The sequence below is a fragment of the Orbilia oligospora genome (genome assembly GCF_000225545.1).
Source record: "Orbilia oligospora ATCC 24927 unplaced genomic scaffold scaffold00076, whole genome shotgun sequence".
NCBI classification, from domain to species: domain Eukaryota; kingdom Fungi; phylum Ascomycota; class Orbiliomycetes; order Orbiliales; family Orbiliaceae; genus Orbilia; species Orbilia oligospora.
Genome location: NW_011645633.1, coordinates 308,564 through 327,482, shown reverse-complemented (window position 1 = coordinate 327,482; position 18,919 = coordinate 308,564). Strand labels below are relative to the sequence as shown.

General features: G+C 46.3%; 5 protein-coding genes across 5 annotated transcripts; 2 read left to right on the top strand and 3 right to left on the bottom strand.

Moving 5' to 3' along the window:
- Positions 1-3,151: 3,151 nt before the first annotated feature.
- On the top strand, positions 3,152-6,298 carry AOL_s00076g76 (uncharacterized protein; the record flags this gene model as incomplete). Its single annotated transcript, XM_011122629.1, has 2 exons — positions 3,152-3,823; positions 3,923-6,298. The coding sequence occupies 2 exons, from the start codon at positions 3,152-3,154 to the stop codon at positions 6,296-6,298; spliced, it is 3,048 nt and encodes a 1,015-aa protein (XP_011120931.1).
- Positions 6,299-8,023: 1,725 nt separating this feature from the next.
- Positions 8,024-9,445, bottom strand: AOL_s00076g75 (uncharacterized protein; the record flags this gene model as incomplete). The annotated part of the gene is made up of 1 exon (XM_011122628.1): positions 8,024-9,445. The coding sequence occupies one exon, from the start codon at positions 9,443-9,445 to the stop codon at positions 8,024-8,026; it is 1,422 nt and encodes a 473-aa protein (XP_011120930.1).
- Positions 9,446-11,077: 1,632 nt separating this feature from the next.
- On the top strand, positions 11,078-13,155 carry AOL_s00076g74 (uncharacterized protein; the record flags this gene model as incomplete). The annotated part of the gene is made up of 2 exons (XM_011122627.1): positions 11,078-11,833; positions 11,896-13,155. 2 exons carry the CDS (start codon positions 11,078-11,080, stop codon positions 13,153-13,155), a joined length of 2,016 nt encoding a protein of 671 aa, XP_011120929.1.
- A 437-nt stretch (positions 13,156-13,592) lies between these two features.
- Positions 13,593-15,209, bottom strand: AOL_s00076g73 (uncharacterized protein; the record flags this gene model as incomplete). The annotated part of the gene is made up of 3 exons (XM_011122626.1): positions 13,593-14,521; positions 14,615-14,999; positions 15,090-15,209. 3 exons carry the CDS (start codon positions 15,207-15,209, stop codon positions 13,593-13,595), a joined length of 1,434 nt encoding a protein of 477 aa, XP_011120928.1.
- A 1,227-nt stretch (positions 15,210-16,436) lies between these two features.
- Positions 16,437-17,220, bottom strand: AOL_s00076g72 (uncharacterized protein; the record flags this gene model as incomplete). The annotated part of the gene is made up of 2 exons (XM_011122625.1): positions 16,437-17,052; positions 17,135-17,220. The coding sequence occupies 2 exons, from the start codon at positions 17,218-17,220 to the stop codon at positions 16,437-16,439; spliced, it is 702 nt and encodes a 233-aa protein (XP_011120927.1).
- Between the last annotated feature and the right edge of the window lie 1,699 nt (positions 17,221-18,919).

Sequence of the window (18,919 nt, the reverse complement as noted above, 5' to 3'; positions counted from 1 at the left end):
CGTAGCTATTCCTTCGCCCAGCCCTGTACAGTACAGACACCATTCGTCGCTTGATCAGATCGGACCATTCGCTTTTTAGAAGCTGTGTCGTCGTCTTTCCCTTTTTTGACCGATCGTAGTTTGGTAAAAGACTTTTTTTTCGTTCTTTCTTTCTTTGGTTCTGTACCTGAACTTGTTCCTTGGGTTTGGTATCTCATTTGACGGGAACTTTCTTATTCTATTTTATTTTTCTTCTTCTTCTTCTTCCTCTTCCTTTCTTTTAATTTTTTTTTGTTTTGAGGCACAACCTCCTTCTTCTTGATCGTGTTACTTTTTATAGCCATCGGACAATCTCGGCAGCGTCTTGAACCGCCAGTGCAGAAGCTAGTTCGGAGTCGTTGGTTATTAATTGTTCATTGGGTTATTGGCGAGGGCACTTACCGAACCGACAGCCTCGTAAACAAAAACAGTCAACGTTGCGTCCACACCAGAGAAGAGTGGAGTGGAGTGAAGAGCAGCGAAGAGCAGAGCAGCGTCGACGGACTGGACAAAAGAAGACACAAAAAGGGACTCCGCGATCGACAGTCACCCCGGTGATAGACCGTCTACCCAACGTCGTTCCGTCACATTGCCAACACGCCACACAACACAGTCGGACTCCACGCTCTTCTGTCAACCACGATATATATCGATATCGATTGTCTTTTTTATTCTTTATACAACCGATTACATATTCGTATTGATATTCACATCATATCACATCAGTCGAGCTCTGGTAGGTCAATTACTTTCAATTGCTATTTTGTTTCAATTGGTGATCGTGGTGGTGGTGGTGGGTCTTAAAAGTCTTTCCCCCTGGTCATTTTTATTCCTCCCCCCTTGTGCAGTGCAGTGCAGTGCAGTGCAGTTCGGTGCAGCAAGTAACTACTAGTCGGTTACATACGACCAACCTCCACGTCTTTTCTTTTGATCAGGCCTGTTCCTGGTACCATTCCACCCCCCATTTTCGCATTCACCCAGATTACCTTGGTCTCAATTTCGCAATCCGGCGGCGGGTTCTCGGTACTGATGGCATCCGCGCACGTCGCATCATCGTCATCCCGATCAAATCAAATCAAATCAAACCAAATCAAATCAACACCAATGTCAATACCAATATCAATATCAATATCAATATCAATATCAATATCAATATCAATATCAATATCAATATCAATTAGTCGACACTGCAAAAAATCAATATATATTATACATATATATCTTTCTAGGTTTATACATATACACATCTATATACATATATACATACATAAACATCAAACGTCGTATGTATAGTATTTAGACTTATATGTATATGCAGTGGAGATATAAAAATATATATAAGAATATATATATATATATATATATATATATTTGCAGAGAGATCTATCTAGATTTTGATATTCATTTTGAGACTAGTCTTGCTTTAGATAACATTATTGATTTCATTGGCGATTCTCGCGACACTCCTGGTATTGCAATTGCCCTCCCTCGCCGCAAATGCATTGACTCCTGTCCTGTCAAACACTTGCAGTTCTTTGCATCTTCAACAGCCAGTCGCTTGCTCCCAAAGAAACACGTCTCATTCCCTAGATCTGGCGTTAGTGTCTGCAAAGGGTTTGGTTGTCTTCTGGGCGCCAATAGCGTGCTTGTCACCCAGCCCTGCACCCTAGTTCACTCTCTCCCAAAGCTGTTTTTCTCCTGTTTCTCACCGCTCCGTTCTCCTCCACTTTTCGAGGGAGATTATTTGTGGCTTATATCCGTCCTGGCTTCAAGGAAAACCCAGATCCAGATCAGTCAGCGAGAAGGAAAAGTGCATTGCAGTAACTAAACAGGTGCAGTTGTTCACACTCACTCACTCACTCCCTCACTCACTTTGTCGTTCAGCCCATTGCATTACATTGCATATTACATACACTATCAATAAGTTAGCTCTCTCTTTTTTATTTTTCCTTCTCTTCTTCTTCTTTCCTTCTTTTCTCTCTCTTCTTCTTCCTTCTCACTTGTTCTCTGTCCGTCGTCGGTTGTTTCTGTTGGGTGTTTTATCTACATACCTCTTTGAAGGTCGGTAGAAAAATAGAAGGAAACACAACCCAGGGACAGCCTCGAAACGTTGCTTCTTCTTCTTCTGCTTCTTTTTTTTCCCCCCTTCTGTCTCTCCTTTTGCCTCACCCTAATTTCCATCAGGGACTACTTGCCGTCAAGCGGTCATATTTTGGTGCGTTCGTGCTGTGCAGTTGCAGTTGCAGTTGCAGTTATTACATACAGTTGTTTCGGTCCCTTTTTTCGATTCGATTTGGTGCATATTTTCGCCGCCGTTCAGTTCATCATAATATCCATTCATTCATTCCTCACCTCGCTTTTCACCTCATCTTTATATCACCATCTCCATCAAACCAACGTTCCAACCTCCCTTCTCCCTCTCCCCGTTCTCATCGCTGCCTCCATACCTCAATTTTCCACTGCTTCATTCTGCCAATCTTCTCGCGTCCTTTTTTCCCATCTGTTCGCATCGGAATCCTTCGGAGTCTGTTTAGGGAATACACTAAGCTAACAATGGTCTAATATTCTTTCAGGAGGCGTATTGTGTGCACCTGCCCGTACTCCCAAACCAAACCCAAAACCAATCATCACCAATATTCTGCCTCCGGTCTTTGACATCTTGGAATCGTGCTTCTCACGTTTTATGATTGTCTCCTGTCGCCACTCGCCATTTTCGTCCTTTTTTCTACCCACTCCTTCCATATATATCACGTAGACGTACACCCTATTGCTCGTCAGGCCGGCTTGTTGGGAAAGACATTCGATGTTGCACTCGTTCTGAGTCTTGGGACCATTTTACCTAATACCTTCCCACTCACACTTACACACAGCCATACCCATACCCATACACCCACTCCTGACTCCTCTTGGGACCTAACCGCATCCTTATCCTGGTCTTGGAATCCAAGATACCTCCTAAACTCTTAGAATTCGGAACGAAACGTACGAGCTTCTTTTTTTATTTTATTTTCCTCTCTCAATCCCCAAAAATACACCAACCCCTTTGTCGGTTTCAACGACACATTCTATCACACGTCAAAAATATATATCCCATTTTTCCCAAAGTCAGGGGTAATCACCTCCAACCAACCATATGCCTATCAAACTTCCACGATTCCGTCGCAAGTCCGTTGGTAATTCTCTAGACGCTACCTACCAAGCTGCCGAACCCGAATCTCCAGGTGCTCCTCGTGGTAATAGTCAATTCAGTTTCGACGAGATTGAAAGACCGGCACCTCAGAACCGATCACACTTCCCCCAATATCCCCAGCCGCAATACCAACAGGGATATTCTACACATCTCAAGTACGGAGACTCGACTGGCTCCTCCTCCGCCAGCAGGAGTAACAGCAACAGTGGTGGGAGCAGCGGGACCGGGTATTATGCCTCGGATAGGCAGTCGTCGAGCTCAACTTTGCCCTCGTCTGCCGATATCCCGAGAACTCCTCCCTCTACAGAGGACCACTACCGCACCGGTTACGCCGTCTCCGATAGTATGAGCTTGAAAGACCCTATGGCTTACGGAACAGCTGCGCCTGTTTCTAGGGGAGGATGGCAGAACTCGAAAGCTGGTCCCATGTCGAAGGGACCTTCTTCGGGACCTTTCAAACTAGCAGAGCCTCCAAGGTTGGAAACAGCACTGGATTCGGAGCCGTTATTTGGAGATGATATGTTCAAGTTTACCTCGGACGGAAAGCGAATGTCGGCAATAGGATTGTTAGATGCAGTGGGACCCAAGGCTGCCACTAGCCTTTTCATTCCATCTGTAAGACTCTTGTCTGAATTACAGCATTGGATTTTTATTTATTTATTGTCTTCTTTTTTTGTTTTTTACGGGATTGAATCTAACGTGATCTAATAATAGAAGGACGCGCCAATTGACCCTGTACCACCGGTTCCACCACCAAAGTCAGTGAACTCGGGTACCCCACAAGGTAAGAAGTTTCTCGACTCGAGAATTCACGGTGATGACGAAGACATCTACCCGTCGGCTGTCAGTTCTCGCTATCAGGCACAAGTAGCCCCTTCTTTGCCAAGTCCCAAAATTGGGGATACAAGACTATCACCAGGAGCTAAGAAAGGCCTGTACCCCTGGGAATCTCGGCAAGATACAGAAGAAGATTCTTTAATGTCTGGAGAGAAGTCGCCATCGCCCGGGCCTCCAGCGCCGCCACCAAAGCAGGAGAACTACCAACCGCGTCATAACAGAACCTTGACGCCAGCTTCTACACTCCCATTGAAGGTCGAGTCAATGGATTCGCTGGCTACGCCTCCACAAACTGGAAGGGCGCCGAGAAATGAGGTCAAGGAAGGCGTAAGGAGGGCAATTGGAATGGGGAAGAGGCCAACTACTACAAGCTCGAATGGAAGCCAGGAAGAAGCCAGAACTTCTCCAGCCTCCACAGTAAGGAGAAAAGAATTACCATCTTCTAGGGGTTCGGATACGACCGCAAAGGAGGAAAAGATCAACATACCACCACCCCCTCCCATCCCAACCACGACCGTTACTCTTTCCTCACCTCCCAGGCTCCCACGTGTCAAAACCGCGCCTGTCTCGTTACCCCAAGACAATCTTTTCAGCGATTCGGGATCTCAAAGATCCACGTCGAAATCCCGACCTCAGCCTGCCAGAGCAGAATCCGACGACTTCTTGACAGCTAATCTGATGCGAGATGCCGCTATTGCATCTTCTTTTGAGGCCGGAGAGTCTGATCGTCTAAAACAACCGCGAAAGGTTTTCACAAAGGCTCAGTTTGAGAGGTATAAGGCCCAGCAAGAGGAGGAGAGGCAATACCAGGCACGCAATGGAAAGAAGGACGATGATGATTCGGAAAGTGATTTGTCCGAAGATGACGACGAAATGGAACGGCAGCGAAACCAAGCCAAGCAACGTGCGAAGCAGGATGCCCATTTGTCTGTGTATCGTCAGCAGATGATGAAAATCACCGGATCCCACGGTACCGATACTACGAACCTGCAGACCAACAACCTTGGAATGATGAACAAGGCAGCCTCAAATAGTACTCCTATGCTATCCCTTTCGGCTCCTATGCCTCACTTGAGCATCTCCTCCCCAAGTTCCGCTGGTGATAAGTCTGATGGCGAGGATGAGGAAGTCCCATTGGGAATTCTCATGGCTCATGGCTTCCCCAGCAAGACAACGGGTCGCCCCCCAACTCGCCTCTCCAACTCCAACTCCTCCCCGAACCTTCGCTCGGTTTCTGGAACTACCCAGTTCAACGATAACTCTTCTACAACTAACCTCCCCCCGTTCGCCAGGCATCTACCAGCCGATCCATACTTTGGTGCTGGTTTGGTTAATTCGGCGAATAGGGTTTCAATGGCTCCATCATCTTTGTATGGCGGTAGCCAGCGAGAGTCTCAGTTTATGCCTCCTCCACAACAACCTCGGCCAGGGCGCTACCCAACCGGCTTGATCGGGAACATTGTGCGCGATGAGGAACTTAGAGCCGCTCGTCGGGGTGGAGCTCAAGCTCAGCAAGCTCCATTTTATAACGAGGCGATGATGTCTTCTGCGCCAATCTCATCGCCGCAGCCATCCCCAGGTGGGGATGTTCAATTGCAAATGGCGAGCCAGATGACCCAGATGATGCAGCTCCAGATGCAGTGGATGCAAATGCAGCAGCAGCAGCAGCAAATGATGATGGGGATGCCTGGTTCGATGCCAATGATGCCGCCGGCGTCACCAATGGGTGGGATGGGTATGATGGGAGGTAATGGTCTCATGCCAAATATGATGATGCCGGGACAGAGGGCGATGAGTATGGTAGACACCGGCTCCCTGCCACATTTCCAGCCTGGACCCGGTTTGATGCCCCAGCAGCAACCACCTCAAACACCGGGTTCGAATTTGAGCCCAGGATACGCTGGGTCAGTTTACGGTCATACTCGATCTAGCACGCTGCCAACTTTCATGCAACCAGGGTATACACCATCGATCGCACCGAGTGAGCGGAGTAACATTGGGCAGCCGTCCAGATATCGACCCGTGACTTACCAAACCGGGTCTGGAAACAGCAGTGGAGGTGGTGATAGGACCAGAACCCTGCTCTCCGCGGCACCGCCGTCCGGCTTGAAAACCGCTCTTGCGCCTAAGGACGATAGCGATGACGAAGACGGGTGGGCAGAAATGGCCAACAAGAAGAAGGAGAAGAAGGAGACATGGAGGAAGAAGAAGGAGACTGGCATCCGAAGTGTGCTGAAGCTTGGTGGCAACTAAACGGAGGCATGCTTTGACGTGAGCACGAATCGAACGGACATCCTTACCAACGACTTTCGGGCGGCAACTTTATATATACATACAAATTCATACGACTTTGATGGCTTTGACTCCTTCACGTACACATGGACTCCCTTTTTCTGCGCCTTTTCTGTACATTTTTCGCATTCTCATTTGCCGGGATTCAGACATCAGCCTGAAGCGTCTCCTCACTTACTTTATACCGCAGTATAATTTTTAAAACCACAACCACAACCACCCGCACTGCCACCAATCACAACCAAAATGGGTAAAAAGTTCAGCATATCTTTTTCTTTTGCAAACCACCCGCCGAGACCAGATGATATCTTAATGAGGAGGTCGAGGGAGACGAAGGCAAAGCCATAGGCAGGCTCTCCGAGACTAAGGGAGGGGTAGAAAAGTAGGAATTGTGGAGGGTGACAAATTAATTTTGTAATTTTTATTCCCAGTGTGTGCGGCTTGAAATCTCTATCTAATTTTAGCTTTCTTTACCCTCATTTTTATGTACAATGTTCCCCGGGTGTCATCTAGCATCTCTCCTTAGCTTTTTCATTTTCCGCTACATCTCGTTCATAACATAGCCTTTCTCACACTCACACACCATGGTCTTCTTTCCAAAAAACCTTCCTAGCTCCCATACTAACTGTACGATGCATATTTTCCTTCTTATGTTTTCCTTTTTTGCATTGCGTCTGTTGCTTTTAGCTTGCCTTTTTTTTTTTCCGCAAAGAGGAAGGGAAAGTGAAGGGAAGGAGACATAATTAAAAGAGAAGTATTATTCTCCTTTTCTTCATGTTTTCATTTATTTATTTTTTCATAGCGGGCTTTTTCTTTTCTTTTTCTTTCGTTTCGACTTTTGAAGCATGCATTAGCATTTTTATAAACTCATCTTTATTTTTTCTAAAGATTTTTAATTCATTATCCCTTTCTTCTGACCCGTGCCCTCCCTCTCTCTAAAATCCCTTTCTATTTTGAATTCTTCGCCTTCGTTACGTCTTTTTTTGACGGTTTCGAACCAAATATTCTTCTTTAAACTTTACTTTGCTGCCATTCTTCTTTTTGACACCGCTAGCTTAGCGTATAACCATGCATGGCATGCATTGTCGTGTTTTAAGGGAGTATGGATAGGTAGTCAGTATGGTTATACGTTAGTGAAAGATCTTAAAGGTAGTGGATTGTGTGTCCCCTCTATCAGCTCTTCATCCTTCTATTCTTTTCTCTTCATGCTTCCATAGCGCAAGAAGAAAAACCTTTTGTACGCAATTGGATTTTTTTTTTTATAGGGATTCAGCTATTTAGCCGGAGCAGGTTATTAAGTGGGAGTTTGTGGGATAAGATAATGTGGTTGATGGTGTATATAATATGTCTGATGGTGTTATAGTGTTGCATTGGTAGTCTTTATGGCTTTTGGGCGTATTTTGATGTTCCTGATATCGATATCGATCCACGAGTAGTCTCCCCAAGTATTTACTACTTTATGGGGAATCTAGATGCTTCATGTTAACGTTTAGTCTTTGAGGAAATGAATATAGTTAGAATTATTTTTCACTAAGCCTTTTATAGAAATAACTTTTGAGTAATATATCGTCTCTATAAAAATGCATGCTCAAATACAGACTCGTGATCTTCAAGTATCGTACACTCCTCTCTCTTTCAATATGATGACGATGATAGTACAATCTAACAAAAACCGAGGTGGTTGTATTAAGACTGATCCATAACTGTCACATCCGCCATTCCTTCCCCTCTGTTCACCTGTATCTTCTTATCCTCACCCACACTAACCAACCCAACATCACGACTCCAATCTACTCCAAATACCTTCCCACTACCGCTCTCACGTTTAATCACAAACAGACTACCACCGCTCTTCCCTTCACCGTCATCTCCACCATCTGTAGAAGAAGTAGAAGAAACACTTCTAACATCCCAGATACGTACACTCCCATCATGGCTTCCACTTGCAAAGATGTATTCATTCTCTGGGCTTTTCACAAGACTTACGACACCATTTGTGTGGCCTCGTAGTACGGCTGTTTGTACTGTTCTCGAGGATTCACGTGGGTCGTGGAGGGTTATGTGTCTTGCTGCCGAACCTGCTGCTAGGAGGCTTAGGGTTGGTAAGGTGGTTATTGAGAGAAGTGGATGTTGGGTTGTTCGGGTTGAAACGGGTTGCGAGGTGACTAGATCGTGGGTTATGATTGATTTATCCCATGAGACGGAGTAGGCTGCCGTTGGGTCTGTGGAGTGGATTACTTGGGAGACCGGAGCTGTGTGAGAGGTTAATACCGCCAAAGGACCCTTTTTGATGGTCGAAGGAGGTTTTGTGGTTGTACGTCTGCGTTTTCGGGTGAATGCTGTGGATTGGGGGGCTGTGACTGTTGGTAGTAAGCTGGAGTTTGTGGACCACAGAGCGATTGTGTGGTCTGAAGAGGAGGAGATGAATTGGGAGGTTGAGGGGGAGTAGGAGAGGGATGTTATTGTGGATTTGTGAGAGATGTAGGATGTTGATGGAGAGATTTGAAGGGGGTGGGAGGACAATGGTTCTTGGGATGGAGTATAGGACCAGAGGTTTATCGTGCGATCGAGGCCGGCGGTCAGGAAAGATGCTTCTGAGGATTGGCCGGGGTGGGTGATCCAGGTTGTGGATTTGACGGACTGCGTATGCATTGGCACCGTTCTTGCGAGGACTTCGCCTGACAAAGAGGTTATCTGTGCGGTTCCATTGAAGGATCCTGTAAGGATTGTAGATGACGGGGAAGGAGATGATATATTGACAGAAGATATCCAATCATCTTGTTCGAAGCTACCAATATAGGTTGGTGGTAATTGCGATCTAACGTATTCCACGTCCAATGGCTTTTCGGAGCTTAAGCCGGCTTGGGTGAGGTATTCGTCGATAGAAGTACGAAGGTATTTTCCATCGATAAGGAAGTCGAAAGGGATCGGTTTGGAGGTTTCGAGAAGGTGGTTTACGAGGGTTGAGAGGCCGTAACGTTTGAGGTTTGTGGGGATTCGTAGAGGTTGTAGAGGGATTGAGAGGGTAGTGTCGCGGGTTGAGAGGTTGATTTGGATCTTTGGGAAATTAGAGGAGGAAGGGGGGTCTATATCCATTGCTTCGGCCATTGTGGGCGATTTGATGGTGGTAGCAGTCGATTATTGGTTTTGAGGTTGTTGATGATGAGAGGTTGAGTGAGGTTGAAATTGTCGCGATGGAGTTTTTGATGTTGGAAAATTTCGAGCTGTGCGACAGGTAATATGCGCCACAAATTGAACGACGCCACAGTTTAGAGGACAAGCGAGAACGTGGCTGGGTGGTTCGGGTTTATAATTTATAGCCGAGTGTCTGATCGGTTATAAGATGATATACTGCAGCATAGCTTCTGGTGAATAGCTCTTCAGACCTGCAGCTGGCGTTGGTACCGCGTATCTATCGTCATCGATTGTCTACCATCTCACCACCTGACACTACCGAATCAACCTTACCGACTCTCAATATCGTATACACCACTGAAGTCAGCTATCCGCGTAACTAGTTGGCGATAAGAACCCTTTTTTCGAAGGAGGTTTCTTAACAATATCAGATAGCGCAAATGTTATTAGGGCAGGTCTGCACAGTGGTTCGGAGCTTGGCCGAGGAGGGTATGTACCTTGCAGCCGGGTCCAGCTAGTCTCAGCCCAGAACCATCCCCACGGCCATGGTAAAGATATCAGGACTAGACTGCCACTAAACACCAGCCAGGGCTACATATGTACATACTACGTACTGTGCGCCTGTGTACATATGTAGTATGTATGCACTTTGTAAAAAGCTAAGCTAACACATATTATACATTCTATTAGTAACCAAAGAATGTAACAAGGCTTAAGGACGCCGAAGATCATACCTGAAAAGCCAGTTAGACTCGTCTAGACAGTTCGAATAGATCTGCCATTATGATCTGATGGATGCATTCTCGTCGCTGCAGAGAAATGCTTCTTCAACCAATTGAACATGATGGCTGTTCCGGCGGGTGGACGAAGAGGGACAAACCTGCGTTTGTTGGTAATGCTCGCCAGAACGCACAGCCCAGCCTCGAACCGTCTGTAGCTGACCCAACCCCTCGTCAAACAGACAAAGGAGGGTCGCACGACGTCATGTCCTTTTCCTCCTGCAGGAATAGGGCCGTCATATACTTATCATGAGGGATGTCTATGCAATGGGGTAATGGGGAATTCGGGGCAGACGGTCAGGCGGGCTGCGGTGGGCCGGTGCGATTTTGGTTGAGCTTTAGCCAGCCCCTGTCACTACGAGGTCGAAATGCCTGTCCTGGTCTGTCTGTCGGAGGGAGAGGAACCACTCGCAAACAGTGGCTTCTCCTGGGCTAGTTCTGGTTCTGGACCTGTACATTTCCATACTTTCATATTTCTATCTTTGTCCTTCTCCTTGTTCTGTACCCAATTACCTTGCTCCTATATCATCTACGTCTATATATCTATATCTATTCTCTATTTCTTTAATCAAAAGCTCTCTTTCTTCCCTTTTCAATTTTTTTCATAAAACTTTCTTTTCGCTAGATATCATTATTTTTTCTTTCGCAATTGGCGTGTGGGACAATTATATGTGAGTTATTGCTGTTTCGTCCGGTCTCGTGTATGCGCGTCGACGACAGACGACGAACCTCCCCACATTATCGTCATTTTCTTTGATAACTTCTACTAACCAACAACCAGTGGTCTCGAAATCCAAGATTTCAAAAGAAGATAGCTCGATACTAGATGACCCAGGAGGATTCCTCAATGCCCGTGTCCCACGAAGATTTAAAGATGGCTGTCGACAGAGACTTCCTCGAGGTCTCGTCCTCGCCTTCCAGAAAACGCGCCGAAAGCGAAGTCTCTAGGTACTACGATGCGCAGGAGCCGGCCAACGGCCCCGATTCCGACCTGTTAGATGGTGCCCAGTCTCTTTCACTATCTCAAATCCCGGATACCGAATTTTTACCCGTCAATGGACCCCAGACAGCTGGCGAGAGCTCGAGTTATAGGCCGGGTGCTAGCGTTGGAACTGCAGCTGCGCCGCCAACGCTGCCGTCCCTTCAGCGTCGCGATAGTGGCAGAGGGAGAGCTATGGCAAAAGAGCTTCCTAGGAAATCCTCTTTGTCTATGCCAACTGCCCCCCTGACATTCCAACATCACCATCGCAAGGGCTCATCTGGTTCGATATCTCGAATTTATACCGCCGGAGTTGGTGGTGGTGCTCCTTCCCACGTTCGTCAACCGCTTAGCCAGGGATTTCTTCGAGGATCGGCGCCTCCGGAATCTACTTCTGTCGCATCGGAAACTCTACAAAACTCTATTCCTCCCTTCACTTCCAACGAATCCGCTAGACCCGGGCTGAACGGTCGAACTCGAAGCTTGTCGCGGACAAGAAGTTTATCTTACATGAAGAGAATGGAGCCCGAACTACCCGACTTTATGGTCTCTGCACCTGCAAAGGTGATCATGTACGGCGAGCACGCTGTCGTACATGGCAAGGTATGCCCCTCTAGTCTATCTTAGATAGAAACGAATTGTCGCTAATGAGGAGCTCTGCTTAGGCCGCCATAGCTGCTGCTCTCTCCCTTCGTTCATATCTCCATGTTCACCACCTCCCTCGCGATAATCGTACAGTAACCCTTCATCTCTCTGACATCGACTTAAATCACACCTGGGACATCGAATCCCTACCCTGGGACTTCTTCAATTCTCCTGCTAAAAAGCGAATCCACTTCGACACCGTCACATCCCTCGATCCCGAACTCCTCGAAGCTCTCCAACCTTCCCTGGCTCCCATTGTGAATAAGTACCACTCTGCTGCCACGGCTTTCCTCTATGTCTACCTCTGCCTCGGTTCAAAGCATTCGCCGGCTTCCGTATTCACACTCCGAAGCACGATCCCTATTGGCGCAGGTCTCGGTTCATCAGCCAGTATTACTGTCTGCCTTTCCGCGGCTCTCCACCTCCAATCAGGAATGCTCGTTCGACCTTCCGCCAAGCTTTTTGAGGAAGAATGTGTCCGCCAGTTAAAACGTATCAACGACTGGGCTTTTGTTGGAGAAATGTGTATTCACGGAAACCCATCTGGTGTCGACAATACCGTCGCTACAGGTGGTAAAGCCGTATTATTCCGCCGAGGTGACTACTCGAAACCACCAGAGGTGAAGCGACTAGAGTATTTCCCCGAGTTGCCACTCATGTTGGTTAATACTAACCAACCCCGTCGGACTGCTGAATTGGTTGCTGCGGTACATGGGTTGAGGAATTCGCATCCGACAACATGTGGGTTGATGCTTGACGCTATTGATAACGTGACAGCTGAAGCTATGATGTTGCTTGATAACAAGCATTTCAGGCCGGATGATAGTCACCTTACTAGGCTGGGCGAGTTGGTTAGGATTAACCATGGTTTGTTGGTTAGTCTGGGTGTTAGCCATCCGAAGTTGGAGAGAGTTAGACAAATTGTTGACGGCAGCGGGATTGGTTGGACGAAGCTGACAGGTGCAGGTGGCGGTGGATGTGCGTTTTCGATATTGAAACCGGTTCAGGCGGAAAGCGACGAAGTCAAGAAATTGAAGGTTGAAGAAACATTGAAGGAAGAAGGAATGGTTACCTATGAAGCTACACTTGGTGGTGATGGTGTCGGTGTGCTATGGCCGGCTATGCTCGGTAAACCGGAGGAAAGGTCTTCGATTACCAAAGAAATGTTCTTGGCCGCAGAGGGAAATGATGGTGTCGAAGCCTTGGTCGGGGTCAAGGCCCTCGGGACTGGTAGACTAGCATGGGGATTCTGGAGGGAGTGGCTGCCTGAAGAGGCTTAAATTCCTTCTTTTTCCTTCTCTTCCTTCTTTTTCTTCTTCTTACTTCCGTTTCTTTGGGAGGTTGGATCATATATCGCCAAATACTTTAATAACTACTAACTAACTAGGTAACTTACACTACGAACGCTATGCATTACATTGGATAGGAGCGGATTGAATTTATTCTTTTATTTTGTTTTTCATTCTTTACTTGCTCGCTTGATTGTATGGTTCTGGGATCAGATCAACGGAGTGGGAGAGAGAAAAGTCCCCGATGTCTGTTTTTGAACAGACTCTTGCTTTAGGAACTGTGGAGGATACCGCTCGCTATATGAACCTGTTCTATTTTCGACATGTATTCTCGTCTTTATGATCCTTTTCAATTGGGGTTTTGGTGATATACTATTCATATCCTTTGAAAACTACCTTTCTCTTAGACTACACAGATTTCTTGATCATCAATAGGCATCATCCCCACCCTCCCCACCAGCCGTATAAGTCGTCATCCCCCTCTGTTGATCCCTATAATCCTTTTCCTTATCAACAACCCACCTCTCTTCTACCCCATCAAACTCACCAAAGACCCTCCCCCAATCCAACCATAACTCCTTGGGGGTTGTCCACGCCAATTCCTCATTTCTCAAAAACATTCTAATCAAATGCCTATGCTTTTCCACCGGGATCTCGGGATCGTCGAAGTAAGGACTTCTATTGTGGAGCACCGTGAGATTATTCAGAAATACAAAGGATCCGCGGGATAATGTGTGGGTTATGCTGAATTTTTGACAGAGGGATTCGAGAAGCGTTAGAGCAGATTGTTGACGTGGGGTTAGGGCGGGGATACAGGAGGGACGAGGGTGGACTTTCGAACCGGAGAGTTGGCGCGGGGAGAGGGATCCTAGGATTCTACCTATTTTGGGGGTAGGGTCTGGAAATGAAGAAGAGGAGGAGGAAGAAGGGAGATCTGTGGTTGAGGATGATGGAGATAGGTTTAGAACTGATGCACGAGGCGTACGTTCTCCATCTTCACTTCCACTGTCTTCGCCCTTTTCGTCTTCATCTTCTCGTTCTTCACCTTCTTCACCTTCCGGCGGAGTGTAAAATAGTAAGGGTCTGGTATGAAACGGCGGGTTATAACCATAAGTATCAAACGGCCAATCCGGTGCTGCTAGGGTATGTATCACATCCGGATTATGCTCTGCCAGATAATTATAGATTTTGTGAAGTGAGGCATAGGAGTTTGAGCCACCTGAGGCGGAGGCCGGGGAGAGGCAGTACATGCACAATATATCGGTTGTCATGTCGTTATGGAAAACTTGAGCGTGGTTGTTGAAAATTGGTGAGAGGTTTGCGGGGAAACCACGGGTCAGAGCGTGGAAGATATGGACTTTTAAATTTCTTTTTTAGTATATAGTAAAATCATGAATACGAAGAGGAATATGGATGACCCGGAAAAGTAAGGAAGGGAAAGGTTACTTACTTAATCTAGCACCATCATCCCTCTGCCGTCCCCTCGTCTCCCCGAAATATGAAGAAATACCAAGCATGATACAAACATTTTCTTCAGCTGTATACTTCTCGACCGGAATACCATTTACAAAGCATATCCCTAACCCAGAATGAACCGATTGACAGGCGGCATCAAGACGTGGTCCCAATGTCGGCAAGGAAAATGTGGATTTGTTAATTTCGGAGTGAGGGATTGAGAGATCTTTGATTAAAGAAAGGGCGGAGTTGATTTCTAGAAGTTCGGGGCCGGTGATTTCAATGATATGCGAGGAGTCGGTTGGGAAGGTTTCACGGTCCCAGATCATGCGGGAGGGGGGTAGGGGCGAGGGCCAGCCTTTTGGGACGGTTTTCTCGGGCTATTTTATAAAGATTAAGTTAGAAATCTAGGATATTCTGGATTTTGATATCGCGAAGAGCGTAAGAGTAAGGGGTAAATTTCAGCATACATAATCCAGCCTCTCTGGTAAATTTTTGTAAATCTCCTGCGATTTCTTTAAAAGACCCTCAAGTTCTCTCGGATAGTAGTCCCCGTATGAGGGGACATACGGTGCTGCTGTTGTCGACATGAGATCTTTTTTAGAGTACCGAAACGGAATAGTCTTTCAAGCGTTTTTGTGTTGTAGATGTTATATTTTTCTGCGGGGGAGCTGCCGGTTCAAATTCGAAAAGGACTACGATTCCGGATCCATGAAAAGCTTGGTCTCATTGGCATAAAAGTATCATTCTGAGGCGGGAGAAAAGTACTCGTAAGTTCGAGCTTAAGAAGTCTACATTCCGTTGGGCTTTAAAGGCTTCCGAAATCGACCTAGACATCAGGTCATCAAATGAGTTTTGGAGGCCTAATTTGGGTTGGGAAACATGGTTTATGGTTTAGAGTGTGGCAGTGCAAGGCTTCGGGTTGAAGTTGATGGTGACCTTAAGTTAGCTACTTAGCAGTTAACTCAGCAGCTTGGTGATCTTGATATTGTATCTATCGACCGAAAAGCAACTTCAGCCTCATCAGGCGGCAGCAAGTATAACAGCTACAGCTAATTTTGTTGCATTTTATAATATTGGGTAGCTTCGAATCCCGCAGCCTGATAATCGATAAGTTGCAAGCGAGGCTGCCACTGATCATGAGGATACGGATACGGATATTCTCGGTCCCAGGATGCCATGCCGTGTAAGAGCGTTTGCTAGCTATGCGCGAGGCTACATCTATACGAAATACTATGTGTAATATTAAAATATAGCTTCGATTAAAATCTTAAAATCGGGCTCCCGGCTTGCGTGTTATTAGTATGATATCATATGATCTTATTGTTCCCAAGCACTCATATATACATAATGGAGTCATAGCCCTAGGGCGCTCGAGCTCAAGAGAACATATATAAGCATCCATCCATAGCTCACTAACCTGCATACAACAGAAAGTTGGGAAGACAACAAAAAAGTTGAGAAAACATTTGGATAATTTCTTGCAGCCAATATATTTGGATTTTGACAATGTGAAATTAAGTATACTCGCTCTTGGCTACCGTAGCGCTATGCATGACTGGGGACTAAATAGAGAGATGTTCGAATTGTGGTTTAATTTCACGAAAGTTGCTTGTGTGTCCCAAAGAGAGAGTATAGTATAACCATTAAAACCTTTTAATACATATTGAAACTATGATGGCTATCATCTACCCTGTGTCATAATATTTTCTAGTCTTCTTCTTCGTCTTCTTCAATTCCGATGGTTCAGAAGATGAGAATATCCTTGTAATATAGAAGTCTACTCGCCAGTCGCTCACACTTAAGGCTGCCATTTCCTAAAGCAAGCTCAGCGATTCCTCTGGAACGAACTTATAATCATCTCGACTAGGGTTGGGGTTCATCAATCTTGTTCTGAGATAAGATTCAACGACTCTATAAGCCTGCATCCGAGCAGCTTTTTCTACAATATTTGTGGGGACTCGAGCCCCGTACGAGGTTAGAAAGTCCGCTACATCTGAAAACCCCAGCTCGAGGGCCCATTCGAGATAGTGCGGGGCCCTTTTTTGGGGAGTTGGCTCGTCTAGTAAGCGATAGGCTGGTCTGTTAGGTTCAAATGCAAATTTACCCGATCGTGTCGGGTCAAGCATGATCTCCATCATAGAAATGAGACCGTAATCGTAAGGTCGGTGTTCACCTAGTCTCGTATTGCAGACGCGGTCCACACTTTGGTGTTGACCATTGCTGAGTGTGATTAGTATGAGCCCAATAGGGTCTACTAAGTAGGGACCGTGTTGGAATAATATCTCCTGTATGTTGAGGCTGGTGCTCTTCTGGAAGAACATCAAAAATCTCGCTTTGTCTTTAAGGTAGATAATTAGAGAAAGCCCCAAGGAAGGACAGGATCGGATTAGGAACCAATTTGTGTCATCTGATATTGTGGATGGCGATCGTCTAGGAGACTACCTGTTAGCTTCGAATTCATGAATTCATGAATTCGAGGGAGTAGGTCAGCTGACGTCAGGCGGCTACGTACCTTGTAACATCCCCACTACCGTCAGTCGTGTAGTGTGGTCTAGTATCTGACCTTAGGATTGCATCTACTATAAGGGAATCCCTCATAGGCCCAAGATCCCTTTCTTCACTCGATGTGTTTCCGAATGCCTCCCATGTGCTGAAATTGGGGTTATCGCAAAGGTAAAATATGAATCCCAGTCCCCGCCATTTATAGCGGTTATTAACTTTCCATCACGAACTGGTAGACGTAGTATAAGGCCCCATTTAGTGGGATCCATACGGGCTTGTAATAATTGTAGGAGGGGGGACGTGCTGATACCGTACGGCCCAAACTACGGAAACGCGCTCTGATGGTGAAATAATTGACTCCTGGAACTTGATATCAACCCCGAGACCTAGAGATAGGATATCCCCAGCCCATGGGCAAGGGAGGGCTTTTTGAAACAGTTTATCAACCGCTTTGGAAAATAAACCCAACACGAATTGGTTTCAGAGAGAATACGACAGTGTTCAATCCAGTTTTGGCGTGCATATTCAGCGAATTTGTATTTTCTCTCTAGTATTTGGAGTTCTTGACTGGTCCTAGATATTAAGAACTTGGCTTGAAGGTTCTTGAGATCAATCGGCGGAAGAGTGAGAGTAGATGCCTTTAGTTTGCTGACGTTTCTAATTCTAGAAACCTTTTCGACCGCCAAAGCAGTTGAGGGCGGATTTTGCGAAGGGGAAATTAATGTGGGAATCCACTCCTTTGGACTTTGAATACATGTATTTTCAGTGCGACTCGGTGAATATCGAGTAATTTGACTCTCGAAGTCAGTAAGGTTGAGGTAGGTTAGGCAAATACACGCTGCATTCTGGTATGCGGTGTTATCATCAACTACTCCTTTTCTTCGAAGGTGCTCTAAAACTGTTGCATGTACAAACCGAACTGAGTCCTTTCCATTGTGCTGGTCAACTGTTACAAGGTTGTTGCAGTTGAATATCAGTTTCCAGTTGTCGGTAGCGAGTCTCCGGGCCCCATCGCTGCACTGCTTGTCACCAAATTTGAATGCACATGCTTCTGCAAGTTCTTCAACTGTCAGGGGTCTCGAGGCAACGAGAACCCAATTGAAAACCTACCTGGCCATGTACATGTGGAGGTCTTGAGAGTGTTCAATTTTAGAAAGGATCCGGTCGTAAGCTACGTAAGTTTCAGGCAGCTCCCGAGGAAGGGTTTGCAAGCAGGCATGGAGGGCATCTTCGTTAATAGCCGTGTATATCTCATATACTATCTTCTCGATTCCTCTATTTGCTGTAGAGAGCGGGGCGCAATGAGGGCCGCCTTGACCTTGGGGAGCCTGTTGGAAGCCACAGATTTGTGATGCAAAGAGTACCTTTTACACAAGGCGGCAAGCAGGGCACACTAATATCCTGTGTACATACTTAAGTACTTAGGTACAAGACTAGGCATAGGTAAAGTGGGTATAAGTGTGTATTGGGTTGCATGGGGGCCAGGGGCTTTGCAAGCTTTGTACGGTGGCTGCACTGGCAACTTGCTGAGGGTTTGGCCGATGCTGGTTTGTGTAACATCTTCAGAGTCCAACACCCGACAACGCAAAGCTCCTCTATTCAATTTGTCCTCCGTCTCCCTTGTATATCACCTTGTTAGGTTATAGTTTGGGAGCTAACCTCCCAGGCTAGGACTAGGTGCGAGGCGCGAGGCTAAGTTATAACATATTTAGAAATTTTCAATTTTGGGGGGAGCGGGGGATTTCCCCCCTTCCCCCCTGTTTTTTTCCTTTTCCTTTTTTGAGTAATTAATTTC